This window comes from Vulpes vulpes, chromosome 16 (assembly GCF_048418805.1).
Source record: "Vulpes vulpes isolate BD-2025 chromosome 16, VulVul3, whole genome shotgun sequence".
In the NCBI taxonomy this organism is placed as follows: Eukaryota; Metazoa; Chordata; class Mammalia; order Carnivora; family Canidae; genus Vulpes; species Vulpes vulpes.
Genome location: NC_132795.1, coordinates 75,824,865 through 75,847,090, shown reverse-complemented (window position 1 = coordinate 75,847,090; position 22,226 = coordinate 75,824,865). Strand labels below are relative to the sequence as shown.

The window sequence follows — 22,226 nt, the reverse complement described above, 5'->3', positions numbered from 1 at the left end:
GTAAGTAGGGAGATGACTCATGGTAGATACATGTCTATAAATTTGTCTAAACCCATAGAATATACAACATCAAGCATGAACCCTAAAGCAAACCATGGACTTTTGTGATTATGACAAGTCTGTCCATGGAGGTCCATCCATTGTAACAAAAGTACAACCCTGGTGACAAAGAGGGAAGTCCATACCTGTGTGGGAGCAGGGAATGCATGGGAAATCTCTGTACCATCCTCTCAATTTTGCTATAAACCTAAAACTGCTCTAAAATAATTGTCTTCCTAAAAAGAAAGGCAAGGGGCCCCTGAGTGGCTCAGCAGTTGAGTGTCTGCCTTTCGCTCAGGGCATGATCTCAGGAGTCCTGGGATCGAGTCCCACATTGGGCTCCCTGCAGGGAGTTTGTTTCTCCTTCTGGCTATGTCTCTGCCTCTCTCTGTGTGTCTCTCATGAATAAATAAAATATTTTTAAAATCAAAAAAGAAAAATAAAGTCAAAGGAAGAAGAAGGAGAAATTAAGGCATTTCCAGAGATAATGAGTTTTGCTTTCTGGCAAGATCCTTAGGAGCTACCTTAAGAGCCTCTTCTTTGCCATAAATACTGGGTTACAAAACCATGACCATTGTACCAGGGGGGGAAGAGGCTCTGGGCCTTGGCTTCATCCCAGCCCTTAGCTACCAGTTAACATTCAGCATGTCTCACTGTGAAAAATCATACAAACTATCTCCCTTTCTTTCCAGTTGAGAAAGTTAAGGGGTGACGAGTTGTGGGATGGACTGCCTTCCTTCATCTTCTCTTCCAGTGTGATGACTGACATCTGAAGCTAGAGGGTTAAGATGAGAAAAAATTAGGGCTTTGAAGGAAAGGAATGGGGTAAAAAGATGAAGGGCCCATTATACTGGGGAGGGAAATGAATAAAATATCGGAGAGGACAGAGAGGTCTTCTGAGGTGAAGGACAAACTATTGCATCTGGCCCCTTCTACAGCCGAAGGGAAGCATGACATCTATTGGGCCTCTGAATTTCAGAGGCATCATGTTCCTCATTAGGTGTGTTACTCTGGCCCGTTTACTGAGTGACCTGAAAAGGTGCTAGTTTTGAGTGGGGCTCAGAACAGGAGAAGGCTCTGCAATAGGTCCAAGCTGCCACATAAGCTGCTCTGACACGTGCCACGTGACCCAGGAGATCTGATGGTGCAGGAAGTGTCAATGGCAGACAGGGATGCTGTTTGGGACCTTTGACATGCTCCTATAGAAGAACTGCAGCCCGGGCCTTTAGGAATTTGGAGTGAAGCCCTGCTTCCTCTGCAGGTAACCCCTCTCCTTTTAAGTAGCAGCTTGTGGCCTGCGACTGGGCCTTAGCTGAGATGAAACACTTAACCCTGGGTCACACATCAAGTTCCCATGTGACCTGAAGTGCTCATCACAACCACCACACCACAAAGTTGGACCTACACTGTGGCACTCTGTCATCAAATGAAGGTCCTGAACACGTCCTGAAGGCACAAGTTCCATGAAGACGTAACACAAATGCTCATGGTCCTTACCCCTGCCACACTTCCTGCTCTCTCCCTGCCTGCACCTAGAGCTTCATGGGGAGTTCCCTCTAATCAGGTGACACAGAAAGAACTCAAACTTAGTTTACAGATGGCTCTGCATGATATGCTGGCCCCACCTGAATGCAGACAGCTGCACAGAGACACTACAGCCTATCTGTGGGTCATCTCTGAAGATGGTGGTGAAGGGAAATCCTCCTTATGGGCAGAACTTTGAACAGGGCACCAGGTTGTTCATTTTGCTTCGAATGAAAAATGGCCAGACATGTGATTAAATACCAATTCATAGGCTGTGATCAATGCCTTGGCTAGATAGTCAGTGACTTGGAAGGAACACAATGGAAAATTGGTGACAGGGAAGTCTGGGAAAGAGGTATGTGGATAGACCACTCAGAATGGGTGAAAACATTAAGATCTTTGCATCCCATGTCAAGGCCCACTGAAGAGTGACCACAGCAGAGGAGGATTTGAATAATAAACGAATAAGATGACCTGTTCTGTGAATATCAGTCAGCTTCTTAGGCACTTCTTTTCCCATGCCATGAACCCCCAATGGGCTGGGGTGGCAAGGATGGAGATTATGCATGGCTTCAGCAACATGGACTTCCACTAACTAAGGCAGAACTGGCTATGACCTCCACTGAGTGTCCAATGGGCCAGGAGCAGAGACCAATGCTGAGTCCCTGATATGGCACCATTCCCCAGAGAACAGGTGATTACATTGGACCACTTCCATCATGGAAGGGGCAGTGTTCTTACTGGAATAGACACTTACTCGGGATATGAATTTTTCCTCCCTGAATGCGATGCTTTTGTGAAACCACCATCCATAGACTTGTAGAATGCCTTATCTACCATCATGGTGTTGCATATAGCATTGCTTCTGATCAAGAAACTCACCTTATGGCAAAAGAAGTGCAGCAATATGCCCATGCTCCAAGAATTCGCTGGTCTTACTAGGTTCCCCATGATCCTGAAGCACCTGGCTTGATAGAAAGGTGGGATGGGGGCACCTGGGTGGCTCAGTCCATTAAGCATCTGCCCTCAGCTCAGATCATGATCCTGGGGTCCTAGGATTGAGTCCCACATCAGGCTACCTGCTCAGTGGGGAGTCTGCTTCTCTCTCTACCCCTCCCACCTCCTTGTGATCTCTCTGTCTTTCATACTCTCTCTCTCTCTCAAATAAATAAAAAAAATTTTAAAAAAAGAAAGGTGGAATGGTCTTTTGAAGGTTTAGGTAAACCAGTGAGGTAGCAATACCTTGGAAGGCTGGGGTGAGATTCCCCAGAAAGCTAGATATGCGTTGAATTCACCTCCAATATAGAGTGCTATTTCTCCCATAGCCAGAATTCAAAGGTCCAGGAATCAAGAGGTAGAAATGGGAGGGCACCACTCCCTATTATCCCTAGTGACCCACTAGCAAAAATTATGATTCCTGGTCCCATGACAATATGCTCTTAGAGGGTCTCATTCCAGGAGAAATGCTTCCACCAGGAGACACAGCAATGATTCCGCTGAATTGGAAGTTGAGACTGCCACCTGCCCACTTTGGGCTTCTCATGCTCTGCATCAACAGGCAAAGGACATTACTGTGCTGGTTGGGTGATCTGCCCCGACTACGAGGGGGAAACTGGATCGTACTCCACAATGGAGGTAAGCGAGAGTATGTCTGGAAATCAGGAGGCCCCTTAGGGCATCTCTTAGTATTACCGCGACCTGTGATCAAGGTCAGCAGAAAATTACAGCAACCCAAACCAGGCAGGACTACTGATGGTCCAGACCCTCCAAGAACCACCCCACCAGGCAAAGAACTATGACCAGCTCAGGTGCTTGCTGCAAGCAAGGAAACACAGAATGGGTGATGAAGGTAATTAGAAATACCAGCTACGATCATGTGATCAGTTACAGAAATGAGGATTGTAATTGTCAAGAGTATTTCCTCCCGGGGGCACCTGGATCCAGACTCAGTGGTTGAGCATCTGTCTTTGGCTCAGGTCATGATCTCAGGGTCCTGGGATCAAGTCCTGCATTGGGCTCCCCCACAGGAGCCTGCTTCTCCCTCTGCCTGTGTCTCTGCCTCTCTCTCTCTCTCTCATGAATAAACAAAATCTTTTAAAAAAGAGTATTTCCTCCTTCTTTTGTTATGAATACATCTGTGTGTATATATGTATATATATGTTAAGCAAATAACTGGGTTTTTCTTCTCTCTTATTCCCTAATTATGTAACATAAGATGTATTGACTTTATATCATAGCATTTCAGGATTGTTAATCTTACATCATCGTATTTCAGTTACAGGAAATCAAGAAGAGTACACATGACTCAAGGGCATCACCCCTCTTCTGGGGAAGGCCGCGGTGCATTTCCAAGTGTACTCTGGGTAGTTGTATCTCCTTTAGAATTATGACCTTGTTATTGGCTTTGTTTGTGGAGTAAGTATGGTTTGAGGAGATACAAGCTGACAAGGGGTGGACTTGTGATGATTGACATTGTGTATCAGCTCGACCAGACCAGGAGTTAGGCAGATACCTCATTTCTAAAAAAAAAAAAAAAAATTTCTGGGTCTGTCTGTGATTAGCATTTGAATCAGTAGACCAAATAAAGCATATTTTTCTCTCCAGTGTAAGTGGATGTCATTTAATCTGTTCAGGGCCTGAACAGAACAAAATGACAAATAAAGGGAGAATTCTCTCTGTCTGACTTTTTTTTTTTTAATTCCCTTTATTTATTTATGAGAGACACAGAGAGAGGCAGAGACATAGGCAGGGAGAAGCAGGCTCCCTGTAGGGAACCCGATGTGGGACTTGATCCAGGGATTCTGAGATCACAACCTGAGCCAAAGGCAGAGACGCTCAACCCCTGAGCCACCCATGTGCCCCTCTCTCTCTGATTATTGCATGAGTTGGACTAGACTTATGCCATCAGTGTTCCCTATTCTCTCAGGTCTTCGGACTTATTCTGGAACTTACTATCGGTCCTCTGGCTCTAAGCCCTTAGACTTGGACCAGAACTTCCACCATTGGTTCTCCTGGTTCTCCAGCCTTCAGACTTGAACTGGAACTATAATAACCACTGAGTCTACAACAACTTGCCTGGGTCTCCACTTACAGATGACAGACTGGGGGACTTCTCGGCCTCCATTCTCATGAGGCAGTTCTTCATAATAAATTTCTTTCTTGATGATAAGGCCTCCCTTGGTTCTGGTGTCTCTGAAGAACCCTAACACCCCTCCTAATGCCTCCCTAAGGTGAGCCCAATATAGACTGATGAGGTGACCCAAGGGGAAAAAATGAGGACAGAATTATTTTTCATACTCGTTTGTGGTTTGCAGGCTTAGCATAACTTTCCTTCTGGTAATGGACTCCGCCTCAGCACACAGTCCTCTTGGTCCCCTTTATTCAGTCTCCACTTCTCCTGTAATAATTGAACCTGCAGTTTATAGCTGAGCACATGGCTGCCCAGAATAAAGACTACATTTTCTGGGCTCCTTTGCAGGTAGCTGTACCACATAACTAAGCTCTGACTACTGAATCCAAGTGGAAATGGTGTATGCAAATTTCTGAAGTGTTCTTAAAGGAAGGGGATTCTTTTCTCCACCCTTCCTCCTTCTTGCTGACAGGACTATAGACGTGATGGCGGAGCCTCCACAGCCACCTTGGACCACGAGGCAGCATGCTAAAGTTGGTGGAAAAGCCAGGCAAAAGGAGTCTGAATTTTATATAACTTTGGAGTAGTTATTCCAGCCCTAGACTTCCTATGCCTGACTTCATTAATATAAAAGAAAAATAAACACCTATTTTATTTAAAGCCCTTGGGTTTTCTGGCACATGCAGTTGTATCTAACTAATTTTAACTACCTTTCCAAATTCAGAGTATAGTCTTCCCGCCTGGAACCTACACTATGGCCCTCTTATGTATGTAATTTGCATTTATTCTCTCAGTATTTCTCTGACCTGTAGCATTTTAAGTCTGACCATTCCTAGTTCACAAAGGTACAGTAAATTCGCATACTTCCATTTACAGTGTTGCCCAAGGCAATGAAGTCAGCTGAGCTGAGACCTACCTTCTAGTTCCCCAAAGTGCATGCCGACCCCACCAGAGGGTACTGTGAAAAGGCACCGGGAACCCAAATACAGAATATCGCTTTGCTTGCTTCAGCAGGACATACGCTAACACTGAAATGATCCAGAGAGAGGTGCCTGGGTGACTCAGTCGGTTAAGCATCGGCCTTTGGCTCAGGTAATGATCCTGGGGTCCTGGGATCCTGGGATCAAGTCCTGTATCTGGTTCCCTGCTCAGCGGAGAGACTGCTTCTACCTCGGCCTCTGCTCCTCCCCCTGCTTGTTCTCTCTCCCTCTCTCTCTCTCTCTCTCTCTCTCTCTGTCATATAAATAAATAAAATCTTTAAAAAGAAATGATGCAGAGAAAGATCAGATCCCTTAGATAAATTTGTCTGAACTCAGGAAGCTACCAGAGATGTTTCCACTTACAAGTCAGGCTTTTCTCAGGCTGGCCCTCTCAGGAAGAGTCCAGAGACAGAGACAGAGACAGAGGGGAAAACCTGGAAGTGTGTCGCAGTGGCTCTGCAGGGTAATGAGCCAGTGGAAGCCAGAGAGAATGGACTTTATCTCCTTCCCAGCCTATAGGCTCAGTACCCAAATTATTTTACCTCATTTGTATAAATGCTCTGGAGGAATCATGGTGAAGTCTCTAGATATGCAGATGACACTCTGCTCTCCTAAGGAGTGAAGGACTAAGAGGATGAGAACAAGTTTAGGAAGGTCTCACAAAGGCACATGTGTGGGCAGAGCAGTGACAGATAAACTGAGGCAAGCAGCTAGCAGCCTGAGGGTAAATAACCCAAACCCGTGGGCTGGGGAGCTGAAGGTAAAGGCACAGGGTTTATCATCAATTAACCAATGCGCTGGTGTAGTCAAGAAGTTCAAAGCAATTCAGTTGCCCACTGTCAATCAAGAGTCTGTGATGTGCCAGGCATCATACTCAGAGCTAGTTTGCAAATACATGCAAGACGTCCACCCTGCCTCCATGGGGTGGGGGGTCTAGTTCCAAGTGTCACCAGGAAGGGATCTTGAACTATTTTCCTTCCCTGCTTTCTGACGCATTGTTCTGCTTGTATTATATGTTTAGTTTTTCAACTTAAAGATTATTTGTAAAATCCTTTTAAGCACTTCTTAGCCATTTGGCGATGGGTAATAGATATTTTTCTTAAGATTCATTTATTTCTTTGAAGGGGGGAAGGGCATGTGAGAGGGGAAGGGCAGAGGGAGCAAATCCTCAACCAGACTCCCCACTAAGCACAGAGTCCAATGCAGAGCTCAATCTCATGACTCTGAGATCATGAACCAAAACCAAAAGTCAGATGCTTTTGGGTCCACCCAAGGGCCCCTGGATAATGTTTTTTAAACCAGATATGAACACCCTGTCACTCAAGCACTTCTGTTACACAAGGAATACAAATGATTGAGATCCTTTTATTCCTTTCGGGGGAACATCCAATATTCTCTTGGAGTTTCTTATATATAGCAGTTAATATATTTCCACCTGGAACTGGGCCTGAAGATGAGTACCAGCCTCAATCTGTATGTGAAATACCTAGTAAAGCTTCATTTTAAATTTTATAGATAAAATTAAAATATCAAAGTTATTTTCTTGTCTTATCCCAAAGGGTCATTTTGTGGATTGAGTCCTAGATCTAAGGTGTATTTAGGGAGGCTGTCTTGAAACTTGAAAAGAGGGACGGCTGGGTTGCTCAGTGGTTGAGCATCTGCCTTCAACAGCCATCCCAGGTCCTGGGATGGAGTTCTACAGCAGGCTCACTGCAGGGAGCCTGCTTCTCCCTCTGCCCGTGTCTCTGCCTCTCTCTCTCTGTGTGTCTCAAGAATTAATAAGTAAAATCTTAAAAAAAAAAAAAAAAAAGAAGGGACACCTGGGTGGCTCAGCCGTTGAGCATCTGCCTTCAGCCCAGGACATGGTCCTGGAGACCTTGGATCGAGTCCCACGTCCGGCTCCCTGCATGGAGCCTGCTCCTCCCTCTTCCTGTGTCTCTGCCTCTCTCTCTCATGAACAAATAAAATCTTTAAAAAAAAAAAACTTGAATAGAGGTTTTGAATAGAGAAGAACTAGATTTAGTAAGCACAGAGAGAGAGGCAGATACAGAAAACTCATTTCAATTCAGCTAAGTATTGGTTTCAAAACACTGTAGCAAATTTTTTATACTTCTTCCACCCAGAGGCAGAAATCCTTCCCCTAGAGCCCCGGGCAAGCCTCTGACTACTTACTTTGACCAACCAGATACAGTAGAAAGGGCATGATGTGACTCCTGAGGTTAATCATGCAAGGCCATGCAGCTTCCACCTTGCTCACTGAGCATTCACTTGTGGAGCTCTGGGCCTTCACTAAAGAAACCCTGCCACCCTAGGGCCATGTGCTAGAGCACGCAGAGGTGCTCTGGTTGACAGGTGCAGCCCAGCCCAGTCTTCCAGCCATCCCTGCCAGAGAACCAGGAATATAAGAGAAGCTCCTGACCAGCTCACCAGCCAACTAAATGCTATGGTATGACCTCTGTCAACGCCACACAGAACAGAAGTATCAGCCAGGCAAGTGAATTCCTGACACATAAACTTGTGAGCTACAAGAACACAAAAAAATGATTGTTTTAAATCACTAGATTTGTTTTTTTTAAAGATTTTTATTCATTTATTTATTCATGAGAGACACAGAGAGAGGCAGAGACACAGGCAGAGGGAGGAGAAGCAGGTTCCATGCAGGAGTCCAATGCAGGACTTGATCCTGGAACTCCAGGACCATGTCCTGAGCCAGAGGCAGATGCTCAACCACTGAGCCACCCAGGTGTCCCTAAATCACTACATTTGGTGATAGTTGTTATGCAGCAGAGGATAACCAGACAATAAGGCAAGTGTTGCTCAAAAATCAGAGCTACCAAACAGTGGGACAGACTGTCTTCGGAGGGAATGCTTGTAGGCAGTATGCAGTAAGGGCTGGACAAATGCTGGCCTAGGGAGGTTGGGAGGTGACTGTGCTGTCCTGAGAGTGCTGACATCGGGTGACACCAGTAGATCCTGCCCCTAAGCAGCCGTGAGTCCTGTGACAAGTCACTTCACTGTGCACCTCACGGGACCGTAGCAGGCATTGAAATAGATGTGAATACCATCCGCAAACTTCAAAGGCCTCTGCTTCCCTCCGCTGTCACATTACAGGAGGGCCTCCCGCATTGGATGAGCAATTGGATTAGGTGAATGAACTCCCAGATTCTGTAAGAAGAGAGGCAGTTCTACCTCATGTGGTAAGGCATATACAGGTGCAAAACTATATGCTCCCACGTATGACTTTGAGGTCAGGATTTCACCTTTCCAAAGACATCTCAGAGTTAAGTCCAGTGTTCTTGCTCCTTCCCCAGCCTCTGTAATGGGAGTGTCAGACAGGCAAGAGATCTCTTTATCAGGTTGAAAATATAAGTAGATTTTATTTACTTATTTTTAAAGATTTTATTATTTATTCATGAGAGACACAGAGAGAGAGGCAGAGACACGGGCAGAGGGAGGAGAAGCAGGCTCCATGCAGGGAGCCTGATGTGGGACTTGATCCCAGGAATTCGGGATGAGGCCCTGAGCCAAAGGCAGATGCTCAATGGCTGAGCAACCCAGGCGTCCCTATATAAGTACAGGTCGACTGGGTGATGGGTACTGAGGGGGGCACTTGACGAGATGAGCACTGGGTGTTATGCTATATGTTGGCAAATTGAACTCCAATAAAACATATACAAAAAAAAAGATTTTAGAAGCGCTAAATATGGAAGGCAAATGTCTCTAGAAGGAGGCTGGGAGGTGGGGGGGGGGGTGCATGGGTAGCTCAGTGGCTTAAGCAGCTGTCTTTGGCTCAGATTGTGATCCCAGGATGGAGCCCTGAGTCAGCTCTCTGCTTGGCAGGAAGCCTACTTCTCCCTCTCCCTCTGCCTGCCATTCTACCTGTGTGTGTTCATTCTCCAAATAAATAAATAAATTTTCAAAAAAAAAAAAAAAAAGGAAGAGGCTGGGGGTGTTTGGGGAGAGCTCCAGAATTTGAGGGCATAATTCTCACTTGCCCAAATTCCTCCAGGGGGCCCAGTCTAGAAGGCCAATCAGTAAGTATTTCTGACAAGTGTGTTTATGATGCTCCTTTTAGAATTAGAACTATTGCGGCTGTTGGGAGGAGAGTAGGATGAAGAAGGTTAGTTGGAGTTAGTTTGCAAAGCCCCAAATACGGAAAAGGGGAGTCCCAAGTGGTGACTCACATCCCTGCAAACTCAGGGCTGCCCTCCCTGGCGCTCAGGCTCCGAAGGTAAAGTTATGGCGCCACCTGCTGGAGAAACAGAGGCTGGTTCCCTGCCCGCGCCGGTTCTGTTGGTCCCTAACAGCCCTAAAGCTCAAGGCTCCAGAGACCCAGCACTTGCCGAGAGGCCCCCCCAACCCGTCTCAGCCAGATGGGAAACCACTATCCTGCTTATCAATATGCCTTCAGCTTTCCAAAGCCAGTGCTTTTGTGTCGGAGAACAGGAATGTGCTAAACCTAGCAGGCTTTCTCCAAAGCCGACTGGGATAGGATGAACGTGCTCCAGAACTAGGGCCAGAGGAGAGATGAGGTCCCCTGAGATTGCCCGCCTGCAAACCAGCAGCCCTCCCTGCCAGCCCACCATGGTGAGGGGCCTCTTATCAGAGCTTTCTGGAAGCGCGTTGCTCTGGGTCTGAGGGAGGAGGCACGGGCAGGTAGGAGATGGCATAACTTTCTGGCACACGAGTGAACCCACAGAGATCCAAAGCCCGTCCCAACACTCCTGAATTTGCCAGGGCCCCATTCCGTGTGGACTGGCTCTAAAAGGCTCTGTAATAACCCAATAATGGCCAGCGGATGCCTTAAAAGTGGCTCCCTCCTTTAGGGATCATTAGAAAGCTATTAAGGTGTCTAGTTATTTCCTAGTGCTAATAAGGGTGCTAATAAGCCAGGCAAGTTTTCTCACTTTTATGGAGATAATTAGAAGGCAATTATTTTTTATGTACATAAAGGACTGAGACCCTAGCTGCAATAGCTCTACAGCTGGGTTTTGTTCTGCACTTGTCACGGAAGCCGCTCTGCAGCACTTCATTATGCATTAACAACAATCTTGGGTTTTTAAACTCCATAGCACCAGTCCACCTCAATAAAGGGCTAGTCTGAAAGAAGCAGAGGGAGAGGATAGAGGCAATCTCTCCTTCTCTAGGACTTTGGGGTAAGGGACCATCTTGGCTGTACATTCCGCTTCAGAAGTTGGATCTCATGTAGCTCTCAGACAGTGGTTCTCAGACTGGAGCACCTATCCGAACCATCTGGAGGCTTGCTCGAACACCGATTGCTGGGCCCCACCCTGGAGCTTCTGACTCACCAAATCTGGGGAAGGGGGTGAAAATTTATATTTCTGGTGAAAACACTGCTCTGGAACACACATTTCTAACTTGGAGTCCATAAATACCCTCTCTGACTCCCTCCCTGTCAAGAGGTTAATGGGTAGGATTCAAAGCGCTACTTGGCTTTGGGAGGGAAAAATGATGTCTCTGTTTTCACTAACTTCTGCCTGAAACTTAGCTTTTTCTTAAATTGTGAACGGAGGCAATCAACCACAATCATGTTCGCGGTGATAACAGATAGGCTCCAATCCTACTACCGCCTAGCGGGTATCTGCAAATACCATCTGTGTGCATCACTGCTTCAAAACGCCAATGGTTATCCATCCAGTAGATTTTATTATGTAATTATTGGAGAAGCACATATATTACTATATCACTACTTTAAAAAATATTTTGATAACTGTATTTCAAAATGATTGGTTTCCTCTGTGGTCCTCTGTACTTCCCTTTTATGCATCTGAAAATGTTACTCAGGCTGCCCAGGGAGGAGCAGGAAGGGAGGCGGGGCCTATAGCACAAAGAGTAAAAGTCTTGTTCTTACGGTGTGAAATTAGTCCTCAAGGAGAATTCAAAGCTTGAGCTTCCTTCAAGGAATAAGTTCGAAAGAAGTGATGTTGGTGTTTGTATGGGCAGGGAGGTGGGTGGTCAGGGAGGTGGCCTACAGGCGACGGCATGGATAAGATGGCAGGTTGTTAGCTGGAAAGGCGAACTTCATGTAGTAAATCTTCCCTAGAATTCGAATTTTTCCAATATGTTTCATAGCCAGAAGTTGTCTAGAGTGTGCTTTGATTCTTTTTCTTCCCCTCTCGTGTGTTCAGACAAATCTCCCGAACCTGCGGCTTTGAGTACAGCCCCCATACGTCTGCATCATCCCCCTTCTCAAGCCACCCACTCTTTCTGGCTCCAGAGAAACACACTGAAGCTTTGTCTAAGAATTGGGAGGAACTGGTATCATTAATATCTCAAGGTCCTGCATTCAGACACTTTAATCCTTTTATTTGCTCTGTGTCCTTAGGGAAGTCGCTTATCCTTTCTGGGCCTGGGAGCAACACATCTGGTAGTCAGGAGAGACAGCTGCTCCATTTTCCCAAGTGTGCTAGGAGGGGAGGATGAGGGATTCTTTTAAAGTTTGAGAGCAGGATGGCTGTTGCTACACCCAAGATTCACAGAGCTCTTCCACAGCCTCTTTCCCATCCATCCATTCAGCCTTGATGCCTACCTTAAAAAGAAACAGAGGGCAGCCCGGGTGGCTCAGCAGTTTGGCGCCTGCCTTCAGCCCAGGGCGTGATCCTGGAGACCCAGGATCAAGTCCCACATCGGGCTCCATGTATGGAGCCTGCTTCTCCCTCTGTCTGTGTCTCTGCCTCTCTCTCTGTCTCTCATGAATAAATAAATAAGATCTTAAAAAAAAAAAAAGAAAGAAAGAAAGAAAGAAAGAAAGAAAGAAAGAAAGAAAGAAAAACAGAGAACATGACCCCTAGGCCTTCAGTATGGGAGAAACAGACTTACACACAAAAATGACAGCACGCTGGGGTAAGTGCTGTCCAGGGCGTCTGTAAAAACACCCCAGGTGTGGATGAGCAAGTGACCAATTCTTCCTGGTAAGGGAGTGGGAATGGGGGTGGGAATGGGAATGGGTCGCACCCTGGCTGCACATGGTGGGCTGAATGAAAAGAAGATGGGGGGTCGGGGTGACATATTGGTGGGTGATGTTCCACTCACCAAACTGGGGCGTTTAGGAAAAGAAGATTTGCAACAAAGGATGAGAGGGAAAATGACGTAAAATAAAAATTAAATAAACAAAAATGCACTTGCATTTAGGCATGCCGGGTATTGGAAATCAGAAACCAAAGCTCAAAAGCCACAGCCCACAGGGCCTGCCAAGCCCTCCTGAGGGAAAAATGTCCTGGAGGATAAGAGACAAGACAGCAATCATGAGTGTTATTTGTTGAGCGCCTACTGAGTGCTAAGAGCTTGCTCAGTGTTTTGCTCTTTATTTAGCCTTCATCACAAACCCACAAGGTGGGTATCATTGCTCTCCTTTTACAGAGAGGAAACTGAAGCCCCAGGAAACACCGAGCCTCTGATCACCTCCACCACATGCTCAAGCCCTTCTGTGGTGTCTGGTGAGAACCTGTGGGACCCCCCTAGAAGATTCTTTTAACTCCAGCTACTGGCCACAGGGCCAGCAACCACCTGGGCTGAATGGCCCCTTTGCTGTCCCCTCCCAAACTGGCTTTGAGCTCTAGTGGCTCCATCAATGAGAAAAAGACCATCCAGTAAGAAAGAGTCAAAAGCAGCTATAAAAGAGTCTCAGCCTGGGAACCAAGGCGGACAGCCCGGCAGGCGGCCCCAGGCTCCAGGCCCACACCCACCTCAGCTGCCCAGGCTGGTGGGAGCTGCCGACAAGCAGGGGAGGAAGGAAGGGAGGCAGCCAGAGAGACCTGGAGGAGGTCTCCAGCCCCTGGAGCCTTCCTGGCAACTCAGACCTCAACTCAGCTCAACTCAGACCCTCTTCTTACTCAGCTGGGGAATTACATGTCCTTGCTGGGATGGGATTCATCAGTGACAGGGCGGGGAAGGAGGTGGAGGGAGGGGAGCGGGGAGAAGTCTCAACATCCCCTCTTTCTGCCTTTCTCCAACTGACTTGGAGGTTGGGTAGCCAAGCCTGAGACAGAACATCCACCCACCTCCAGGCAGGACCCCTTCAGTGGGTGTGCAAAACTCACCTCTCACTTTGTCTGAGCTCCCTGGCCCCACACCAGGTCACAGAGACAAGCCCCAGACATGCCCAAGAATGGAGCTGAATGACAGGCATCAACAGGGCAGCTGGCTCAGGGTCCTGGGGGAACCCCAAGGGCCTGGGAGGTGGGCTAGGCCAGGGCTGAGGGCTGCTGACCCGCACACCAGCCACGGCCCCCACGGCCAGCAGCTTCTCTCTGAAGCGCTGCAACTCCTCCTCCCGCACCCCGGCTCAGAAAGCCCTTGGGCAACTCTGAGAGCCTGGGACCATCTTCTGTCTCCTCCTTGCCCCCCACCGCCCTGGGTTTGGGGGGAATCAAGGAACTGCTGCTGCTCTTCTTACCACCGCTATTCAAGAAGTGAGATTGCAGCAGCTCTTGCTCATTCCAGACTTCCGTCAGGAGTTCTAACCCCTTAACTTCTCCCAGCCTCAGTTTCCCCATCTGTCAAGCGGGACTAAGGTCAAACCCAGTTAATACCTTTCATACCAGTAAAGAGCCCCACATAGACGGAGCCTGGCTCAGCCGGAGGTGGCACTCAGTGGCCGCCTCGCACAGCCACCCCCAGCACTGCACTTGCCCCAGCAAACTGCTGCTGGGCTGGGGGGCGATGATCAGGTCTGGGTACAGGGACTTCTAGAACAAAGAGTTTCAAAAGCCAGGATGTTCACCCTCAGGGTGACTGGATACTGGCCTCCAATATTTAAACGGAGTTGCCTCGTCCTTAGGAACCCCAAGAGGTAGCTAGTGGACCCCTTAGAGGGTACGATCTGGAGAAGCAGTTGACTTGGTTGGCTTCCATGGTGGTGGGTTCTCAGTCCACCAGGTGTTCACACACAGGCTGGTGAGGTCAGGAGGGTTTGGGGGTGGAAGAGGGAATGGAATAAATGACCTTATACTTCCCCTAATCTGGAGCTTCTTTTTTTTTTTTTTAAGATTTTATTTACTCATGAGAGACACACAGAGAGAGGCAGAGACATAGGCAGGGGGAGAAGCAGGCTCCCTGCAGGGAACCCGATGCGGGACTCAATCCCAGGACCCCGGGATCACGACTTGAGCCAAAGGCAGAGACACTCCACCACTGAGCCACCCAAATGCCCTAATCTGGAGTTTCTGAGTCTGTTCAAACAGGTGACTGCTAAGGGGCATGATACAAGAGGAACTTTTCACCCCAAATCTCTCTGCGTCCATCGCTGATGCCTGCAATTCCTGCACTGCAGATTCATCACTTGGAGCTAAGGCACTGTCCCTTACAAAATGCCAAACTCCCTAGTTGGTGTCACAGTGATTCATCAGGGCCCTGGTGAAGGTTCTGATCGTGGAGGTAGGAAGGTGAGGATGGGGCACATTTGTCCTATGTCGACCCTTTTTAAGGAGTAAAAAAGCCCTCCTGTGTTTTTAAAGAATGTCAAGCATAAGCCCAGTGTGGGAGTGGATATGCACATCACACGTTTTCTTTCCCATTTTAATCAATTGTATTGATTCATGCTTTCAGTTCTTAATTAAAAACAAGGCACATTAGGGACCTCTGGGTGGCTCAGCTGCTGAGCGTCTGCCTTCGGCCCAGGGCGTGATCCCCAGGTCCTGGGATCGAGTCCTGCATCAGGCTCCCCGCAGGGAGTCTGCTTCTCCCTCTGTCTATGTCTCTGCCTCTCTCATGAATAAATAAATAAAATATCTTTTTAAAAAAAATAACAAGGCACATCAAATATATCTTCTTATTGCTCTATAAATGTAATAAGGAATGGCAATAAAACACCAAGGCAGTTACAACAATGACAGCCCAGCCTCAAACACAGCGTTTAACAATCTAGTCTAGAACAATAACCCAAAACAATACTTGAAAGTGCTTTGTATGAAAACATACGATGTGCATATCCAGTCCCGCACTGGGCTTATACTTGATTTTCTCTAAAAACACAATATGGTGTTTTAACTCCCTAGAAAGGGTTGACATAATAAACAACAGTACAAGTTATTGTATCATTGGAGACCCAGGTTCTCACCCTGCCCCGGGGCAATTCTCCATTTGACAGGAGCACAGTGTGTGTTATGGGGTCGGAGGGAGAAGCTCTTGGGGCAACATGTAAATACACACTCTGGACTTGAACAGATGCTGAATACGCCTGCTCATAGCAGCATTGTCCACAAGAGCCAAAAGGTGGAAATGACCCAAGTGTTCATCGATGAATGAGTGGATAAATAAAATGTGGTATATGCATATAATGGAATATAATTCAGCCTTAAAAAGGAATAAAATTCTGATACATGTTACAACATGTATCAGTGAAATAAGACAGACTCAAAAGAACAAATACGGTGTGATTCCGCGTACATGGGATACCTACAGTCCTCAAACTCGCAGAGCCACAGAGTAGGATGGTGGTTCCCAGGGGATTGAGGGAGGGAGGAATGGGGAGTTATTGTTGATTGGATTCACAGAGATTCACTTGGGGGGCATGAGGAAGTTCTGGAGATGGATGGTGGTGATGGTTGCGCAACACTGCAAATGTACTTAATGTTACTGAACCGTACTCCTAAAAATGATTAAAATGGCAGGGGGCAGGGGGCACCTGGTGGCTTGGTCAGTTAAGCAGCAGACCCTTGATTTCAGCTCAGATCATGATCCCAGGGTCCTGAGATCGAACCCCAACATGGGCTTTGCAGGGAGTCTGCTTGAGGATTCTCTTTCCCTCTCCCTCTCCCTCTGTTCTTCCCACTGCTTGCACACACACACTCTCTCTCTCTCTCTCTCTCAAATAAATAAATACATCTTTAAAAAACAATCAAAATGGTAAATCTTATGTATATTTTACAGCAATATTAAACACACACCCGCACTGGGGGTTTGGGTTCGGAAAGGCTTAGTGAATGGGCTGTGCATTCTGTTTCCAAAGACACAGCCTACTAACCCTTTGCCATGGACACCTGTCTGTCCACCACACCCCAGTGGCTAGCATGGTGGCCGGGATCCAGGCCTTGTGCTGATGGGAAAAGAGATACTAGTAGGGCTTAGGGGAACCCAGCAAGGGTTTCAGGACAAGCACTTGGTGTGCCAGGGGCTGCGAGGAAATAGCCAGCAGCCCCACTCAGTACTGTGCCCTAGGGACCTGGGCCAATATCAACCTGGCTGCAGTGATCGCTCCTGGAACATGTTGTTGACAGGTGCCTGAGGGGCAGTGGAGGCAAGCTGCAGAAGGGACACCAACCCCAAAGTACCCTCCCATTAGGAAAAAGTCTCCAGTGTCCAAAGACATATCTTGTGGACTAGGGGAGGTGCAGATTTCCTATGAAGGTGAGGCTTCCGGTTCCTCGGTAGTAGGAGCAGCAGGCTTTGCAACATGACCCAGGGAAGAGCAGGGAGGATCTTCTTTTTATTTACCTATTTATTTAGAGAGAGAAAAACAGAAATAGAGACAGAGAAAGTGCAAGCGAGTGGAGGGCCAGAAGGAGAGGCAGAGAATCTCAAGCAGACTCCTCACCAACCACAGAGCCCCATATGAGGCTCGATCTCACAACCCCCAGATCATGACCTGCACAGAAACCTAGAGTTGGTTGTGTAACCAACTAAGCCACCCTGAGCCACCCAAGTGCCCCACAGGGAGGCTCTTCTGAATCAGTACAAGGAAGAAATATCTAGAACCTTGAGAGGTGGTGAGCTCCCCATCATCAGGGGTGTTCCAAGATAAGCTGTCCTCTGCAGAGTCGTAGCCCTCCGTATAGTGACCTTCTTGGTGAAGAAAGGAGGCAGGCGATTCCCAGAAGAGGAGGTTTTGTCTGAAGGAGTGTCTGCGGCTTTGTCCCAGGAAGCCACTAATCCTCGCGGGGAGCCTATCTGGCCCAGGGCACTAGATAATCCCAAACTGCCATTCTGGGGTTTACTTTCATCCTGGTGCCTGGCGCGAGGGGCAGGGCAGCAGGGCCATTTCAACACTTCCTGGCAACAGTGTGGGCCAGGGGCAGACAGTCTGGCTCCCTGTGCCTTTGGCCTTAATTCCGGAGTGGGGAGGGGAGACGGCAGGAGGATGGCACAGAGGAGGAGGAAATGTCACCCTCGCTCTCTTAAGGCCTGCTTCAGAGCTGCGGGTGGAAGGAGAGGACACGGATCCCCGGATACAGCAGGTACAGGGGCGCAGCCCGTGACACAGATGGATGGTCCTGGGCTGCAGGAGATGACAGTGCTGGCTCTCGGCAGCCTCCAACCTTTGGAGAGAGAGATGAACACTCTTAAGATTTTATATTTTTAAAGATTTTATTTATTTATTCATGAAAGACACACACACACACAGAGAGGCAGAGACACAGGCAGAGGGAGAAGCAGGCTCCACGCAGGGAGCCCTACGTAGGACTCGATCCCAGGTCTCCAGGGTCATGCCCTAGGCCGAAGGCAGGGGCTAAACCACTGAGCCACCCGGGGATCCCCGAGATGAACACTCTTGAGTGCCACATTTTTAGGAATTTTCTGAGAGGACGATGCATAGCCAAAGACTTGGATGATGCTCCACGGTGAGGTCTGAGGCGGGATTGGCAAGGGAGGCTTTCTGGGCACAGGCCCTCCTGGCGCTCTTCTCCACCAGCCCTCCGCTGCCCTCCTGGGGCCATCTGGCCTGCAGACCAAGCACCAGTCAGCAGTCATGGGCAGGAAGGTGTGTGTATACCTGAGGGTCCCAAAGGAAACCACACCTCAGAATCGCCTCCAAGGCATGTCAAAAATACTGCGGCCTACCTGCCAAGATGCCTCTGAGGATTGTCTCTGGTAAAAACACAGGGCTCCGTAGCAAACGGGTGACTTCAGGGAGGAGAGGCGAAGGCAAATCGCTGCCCCTGCTGGGCTCCTGCGCTACCAGGTGGAGAATGGCTGGGGGGCGGGGGACAGGGGGTAGTGAGAGGCTTCCCAGGCCAGGTTCATGGGCCTCCCACCCAGCCAAGGAGGTGGGGACCGGACAGGCCACAGCTTCACGGAACAGCCAGCAAACTGAGGATGTATCCAATTATCTGGGTCCCCGAAGTGGCCCCGGGAGCCCCAACCCCCGATCCCAATGTGCAACCACCCAGCAGCCCAGCTCCGGGGAGGGCTTCCGTGGGGAATCAGTGAGTCTGCAGCGACCCTCTCCACCTGCCCCCGCCCCCGAACCTTAGCCCTGAATTCCTTCTCCAGCCCCTCCATGTCCACACTGGGCTGCCCGTCCCATCTGTGGCTGAGTCACTGCCCCAGCTGATGAGTGTTTAGAGAAGCCAGCAGGGGCTGTGTCCTCCCAGGGACAGGCCACCAGGAGCAGGCAGCTTGCGAGATGTCACATCCGAGGATGCGCAGGTCTGTCTTGTTCCCATCTCTGTGGCGGGCTTGCCAGGGCACCCGATCCCCAGGTCAGAGGTGAAGCTCAAAAGGAGTCCAAAGAGTCATTTTGTGGGATGCCTGGGTGACTCAGCGGTTTAGCGCCTGCCTTAGCCCTGGGGCGTAATCCTGGAGCCCCAGGATGGAGTCCCTCATCGGGCTCCCTGCATGGAGCCTGCTTCTCCCTCTGCCTGTGTCTCTGCCTCTCTCTCTCTCTCTCTCTCTCTCTCATGAATAAATAAATAAAACCTTTTTTAAAAGCCCACACATGAGCAGGATTGTGTCCTCTTCCCCACGGTGGGGAGCAGCAGGGGGCTGGAGCTCACGAAAGGGACTCGTCCCTAAACCCGGGGCCCTTTGCTCAGAATTGCTTTGACCTGGCGGGGGTTTATCAAGGATTCCTCTCCATCAGAGTCTCATGGACTGTGGGTTCTTCTCAATGATGATCCGATTAACCAAGGGCTCATTTCCCTAGCTGGCCTTCCACCGGCCTCCTAATCGTCAGCGCTCACCAGCTACTGCTCCTACAGTAATCAGTCATCTATCATTTGCTGAGTTCTTACCATGTGCCAACCTCTGCGGAAGCTGCACGCGTGTTACCTGACATTCACCCCGTCAGCCTCCTTCCTGGCTACGCTTCTTTGATTTCCAAGACAGCCCCTGTTGGTTTTCTTCCTGCCTCCCTGTTCGCTCCTTCTTGGCCCCTTTGGCTGGTTCTTCCTCTTCGCCCTGACCCGTATAACTGGAGTGCTTAGGGCAGGGCTTCTTGTTCCTTTCCTTTTCTCCATCTACTCTCTCCCTTGGTGAGGTCATCATCCCACTCCATGGCCTTAAACATTTATATAGAATATGTCAACAACTCCAACCCACCCAGACCAGTCTTGAATGCCTACTTGTATATCCTACTGCCCACTCAACCTCTTTACCTGGAAGGTTCATAGAAACTCGGACTCAACACATCTAAACTGAACTGCTGATCACCCCCATCCCTTCCCCAAACATGCCTCACCTTTGCCTTTAGCCTTCCCAGTTTCAGTGAATGGCACCTCCCACCTTCCATTTCTCAGAACCTTCCTAAGGATAAGCCCTCACGGACAAGCCAGTTCTCTACAACGCTGTATGGCCTGGCAGGACCAGTACCGCACCCAGCATCACTTCTGTGACCAAGTCTCCAAATGCTCCCCACTCAAATCACACTGGCCTCCTTGCTGTCCCTCAGACACAGCAGACATGCCCCTGGGCCTCAATCTTAACTCTTCTCTCTTCATGGAACACATTGCTTCCAGATACTTACTTGACTCACCTCCTATGAGTCAGCCCACATCTCACTCTCTCTCTCTCTCTCAAGACTAAGCTGACAACCCTACTTTTTGCCATGTCTTTGCCCCTACCACATTCTTCCTGGTTCTCTTCCCTTGTTCTACCTTTTATTGTTCCTATAGCCCTGGTACCTTCAAACACACTATATGTTTATTAATTAATATATTTATTTTAGGGGGTCATCTCCCTTCACATGAGGACACCAATCCTGGACTGATACAGCCCAAGTTCCCAGAACAGTGCCTGCTGCCTAGTAGATGCTCAATAAACACTGTAGATTAATTGACATAAGCTGAATCTCCTCCAGGCTGATTTGAAGCTGCATAGCAAACATAATGATAATGCACCCATATTGTTACCAGTCTCACATCATCTCCTGCTTAAAAATATTTTGTCTACAGAATGTTTACACATTTCATTTATGATTAGTTTGGATGTCTCCATCGCTGGGCATACTTGGAAAACCTTGGGAAGTGTGAGATTCCAGTTTAAAGTTCAGTCTCAAATCTTTTATGAATGTTAATGGACTTTGGGGATCATAATAAAATATGAATTTGTTGTGATTTTGCAGTCTTCCTTTCACATTTTGGAGCCAGGGTGTATTTCTGAGATCTGAAATACTGTCACAAGTCCTAGGCCACGTGACACTGTACCTGCAGAACAGCCTGATGATGTTAGTAATAGAACTGAAGAGTGGGCCAGTCCTACCTGCTAAAGGACCGCCATGTGTCCTTGATTCTCCAGATGCCTTCAATCCTGAGCAACCTTCTGATATCTGAATAGCTTACTCTTCAGTGTCTGTGAGGCTCTCCAGGCAGCTCTCCTCGGGCTCCCAGAGGCCCAGACTCACAGTCAAGACCCTTTTCAGGGTGGCTCAGCAGTTGAGTGTCTGCCTTTGGCTCAGGTCATGATCCTGGGATCCAGAATCTAGTCCCGCAACGGGCTCCCTGCAGAGAGCCTGCTTCTCCTTCTGCCTATGTCTCTGCCTCTCTCTTTGTGTCTCTCATGAATAAATAAATAAAATCTTTAAAAAAAAAAAAGACTTTTTTCACATGCATCTGCACTGGGAGTACTGGTTTCTGGTGAGAGCACATGACTCTCTACTCTGAGTCAAAAGAACCCACCAACCCTGTCTTCAAACTCCTGTTTTCACTTTCTCTGTCCTTTCTGCATATTGGGTTGCTGGAGGGACCCTGGTATCCCTCATTACCTTCTGACCTGGGATCCCTTCAGGTGCGGGATATGCACACAATGGGCACAACATGCAAAATGTGCTCTGTGCAGAGCCTGTGCCAGCACAAGGCTCTGCACAGTCACAGTTTAATCTTTGTGTGGAGGGCACCTGACTGGCTCAGTCAGTAGAACATGTAACTCTTGATCTCGGGGGTGTGAGTTCAAGCCCCATGTTGCTTGTAGAGATTACTTAAAAAAAAAAAAAAATCTTTATAAAAAAAAAAAAAAAAAGAACCTTCGTGTTTGTTCACTCTCCCGATTCTAAAGAGCTTGGCATCCTAACAGCATTAGCCTGTCTCATGAAGTGAGGAAGTTGCTTCCTGCAACCCTTACTGTGTGTTCTCATCCCGTCAGTGCTGCCCACACAGACTCAGGCTGAGCCCCAGGCATGCTGGCAGCCCACCAGTCACCCATCTGGGTTCTCTGCGATGGTCTTTTTGTTTGGCCTCTGAGCTTGCAGCTCTAATTTCTGGCTAACCTGTACTCATTCTGCAGCTGTCCTCACCTTCTTTGGAATCCTCCTGGTTTCTTCCCATTTCTTCTGCAATTCCAGGTTCACAGGGCTGTGGACCGGCCACATCTCAGTAACGTTG

General features: G+C 48.3%; 1 protein-coding gene across 4 annotated transcripts in view; it reads right to left on the bottom strand.

The window, feature by feature from the left end:
* The window catches only part of SIX3 (SIX homeobox 3), an 83,639-nt gene that overhangs the window by 30,820 nt on the left and 30,593 nt on the right, over positions 1–22,226 (bottom strand). Inside the window, exon 4 of one of the 4 annotated variants that reach the window (XM_072742121.1) lies at positions 8,282–8,987. The exons of 1 other annotated variant lie outside the window; for it this stretch is intronic. In XM_072742121.1, coding sequence (XP_072598222.1) covers positions 8,955–8,987 — 33 coding nt within the window. In that variant the 3' untranslated portion in view covers positions 8,282–8,954. Of the gene's footprint in view, positions 1–8,281; positions 8,988–15,449; positions 17,949–18,007; positions 18,404–22,226 lie in introns of those variants that run through there. 2 more of the 4 variants (XM_072742118.1, XM_072742120.1) reach the window with 2 other exon arrangements.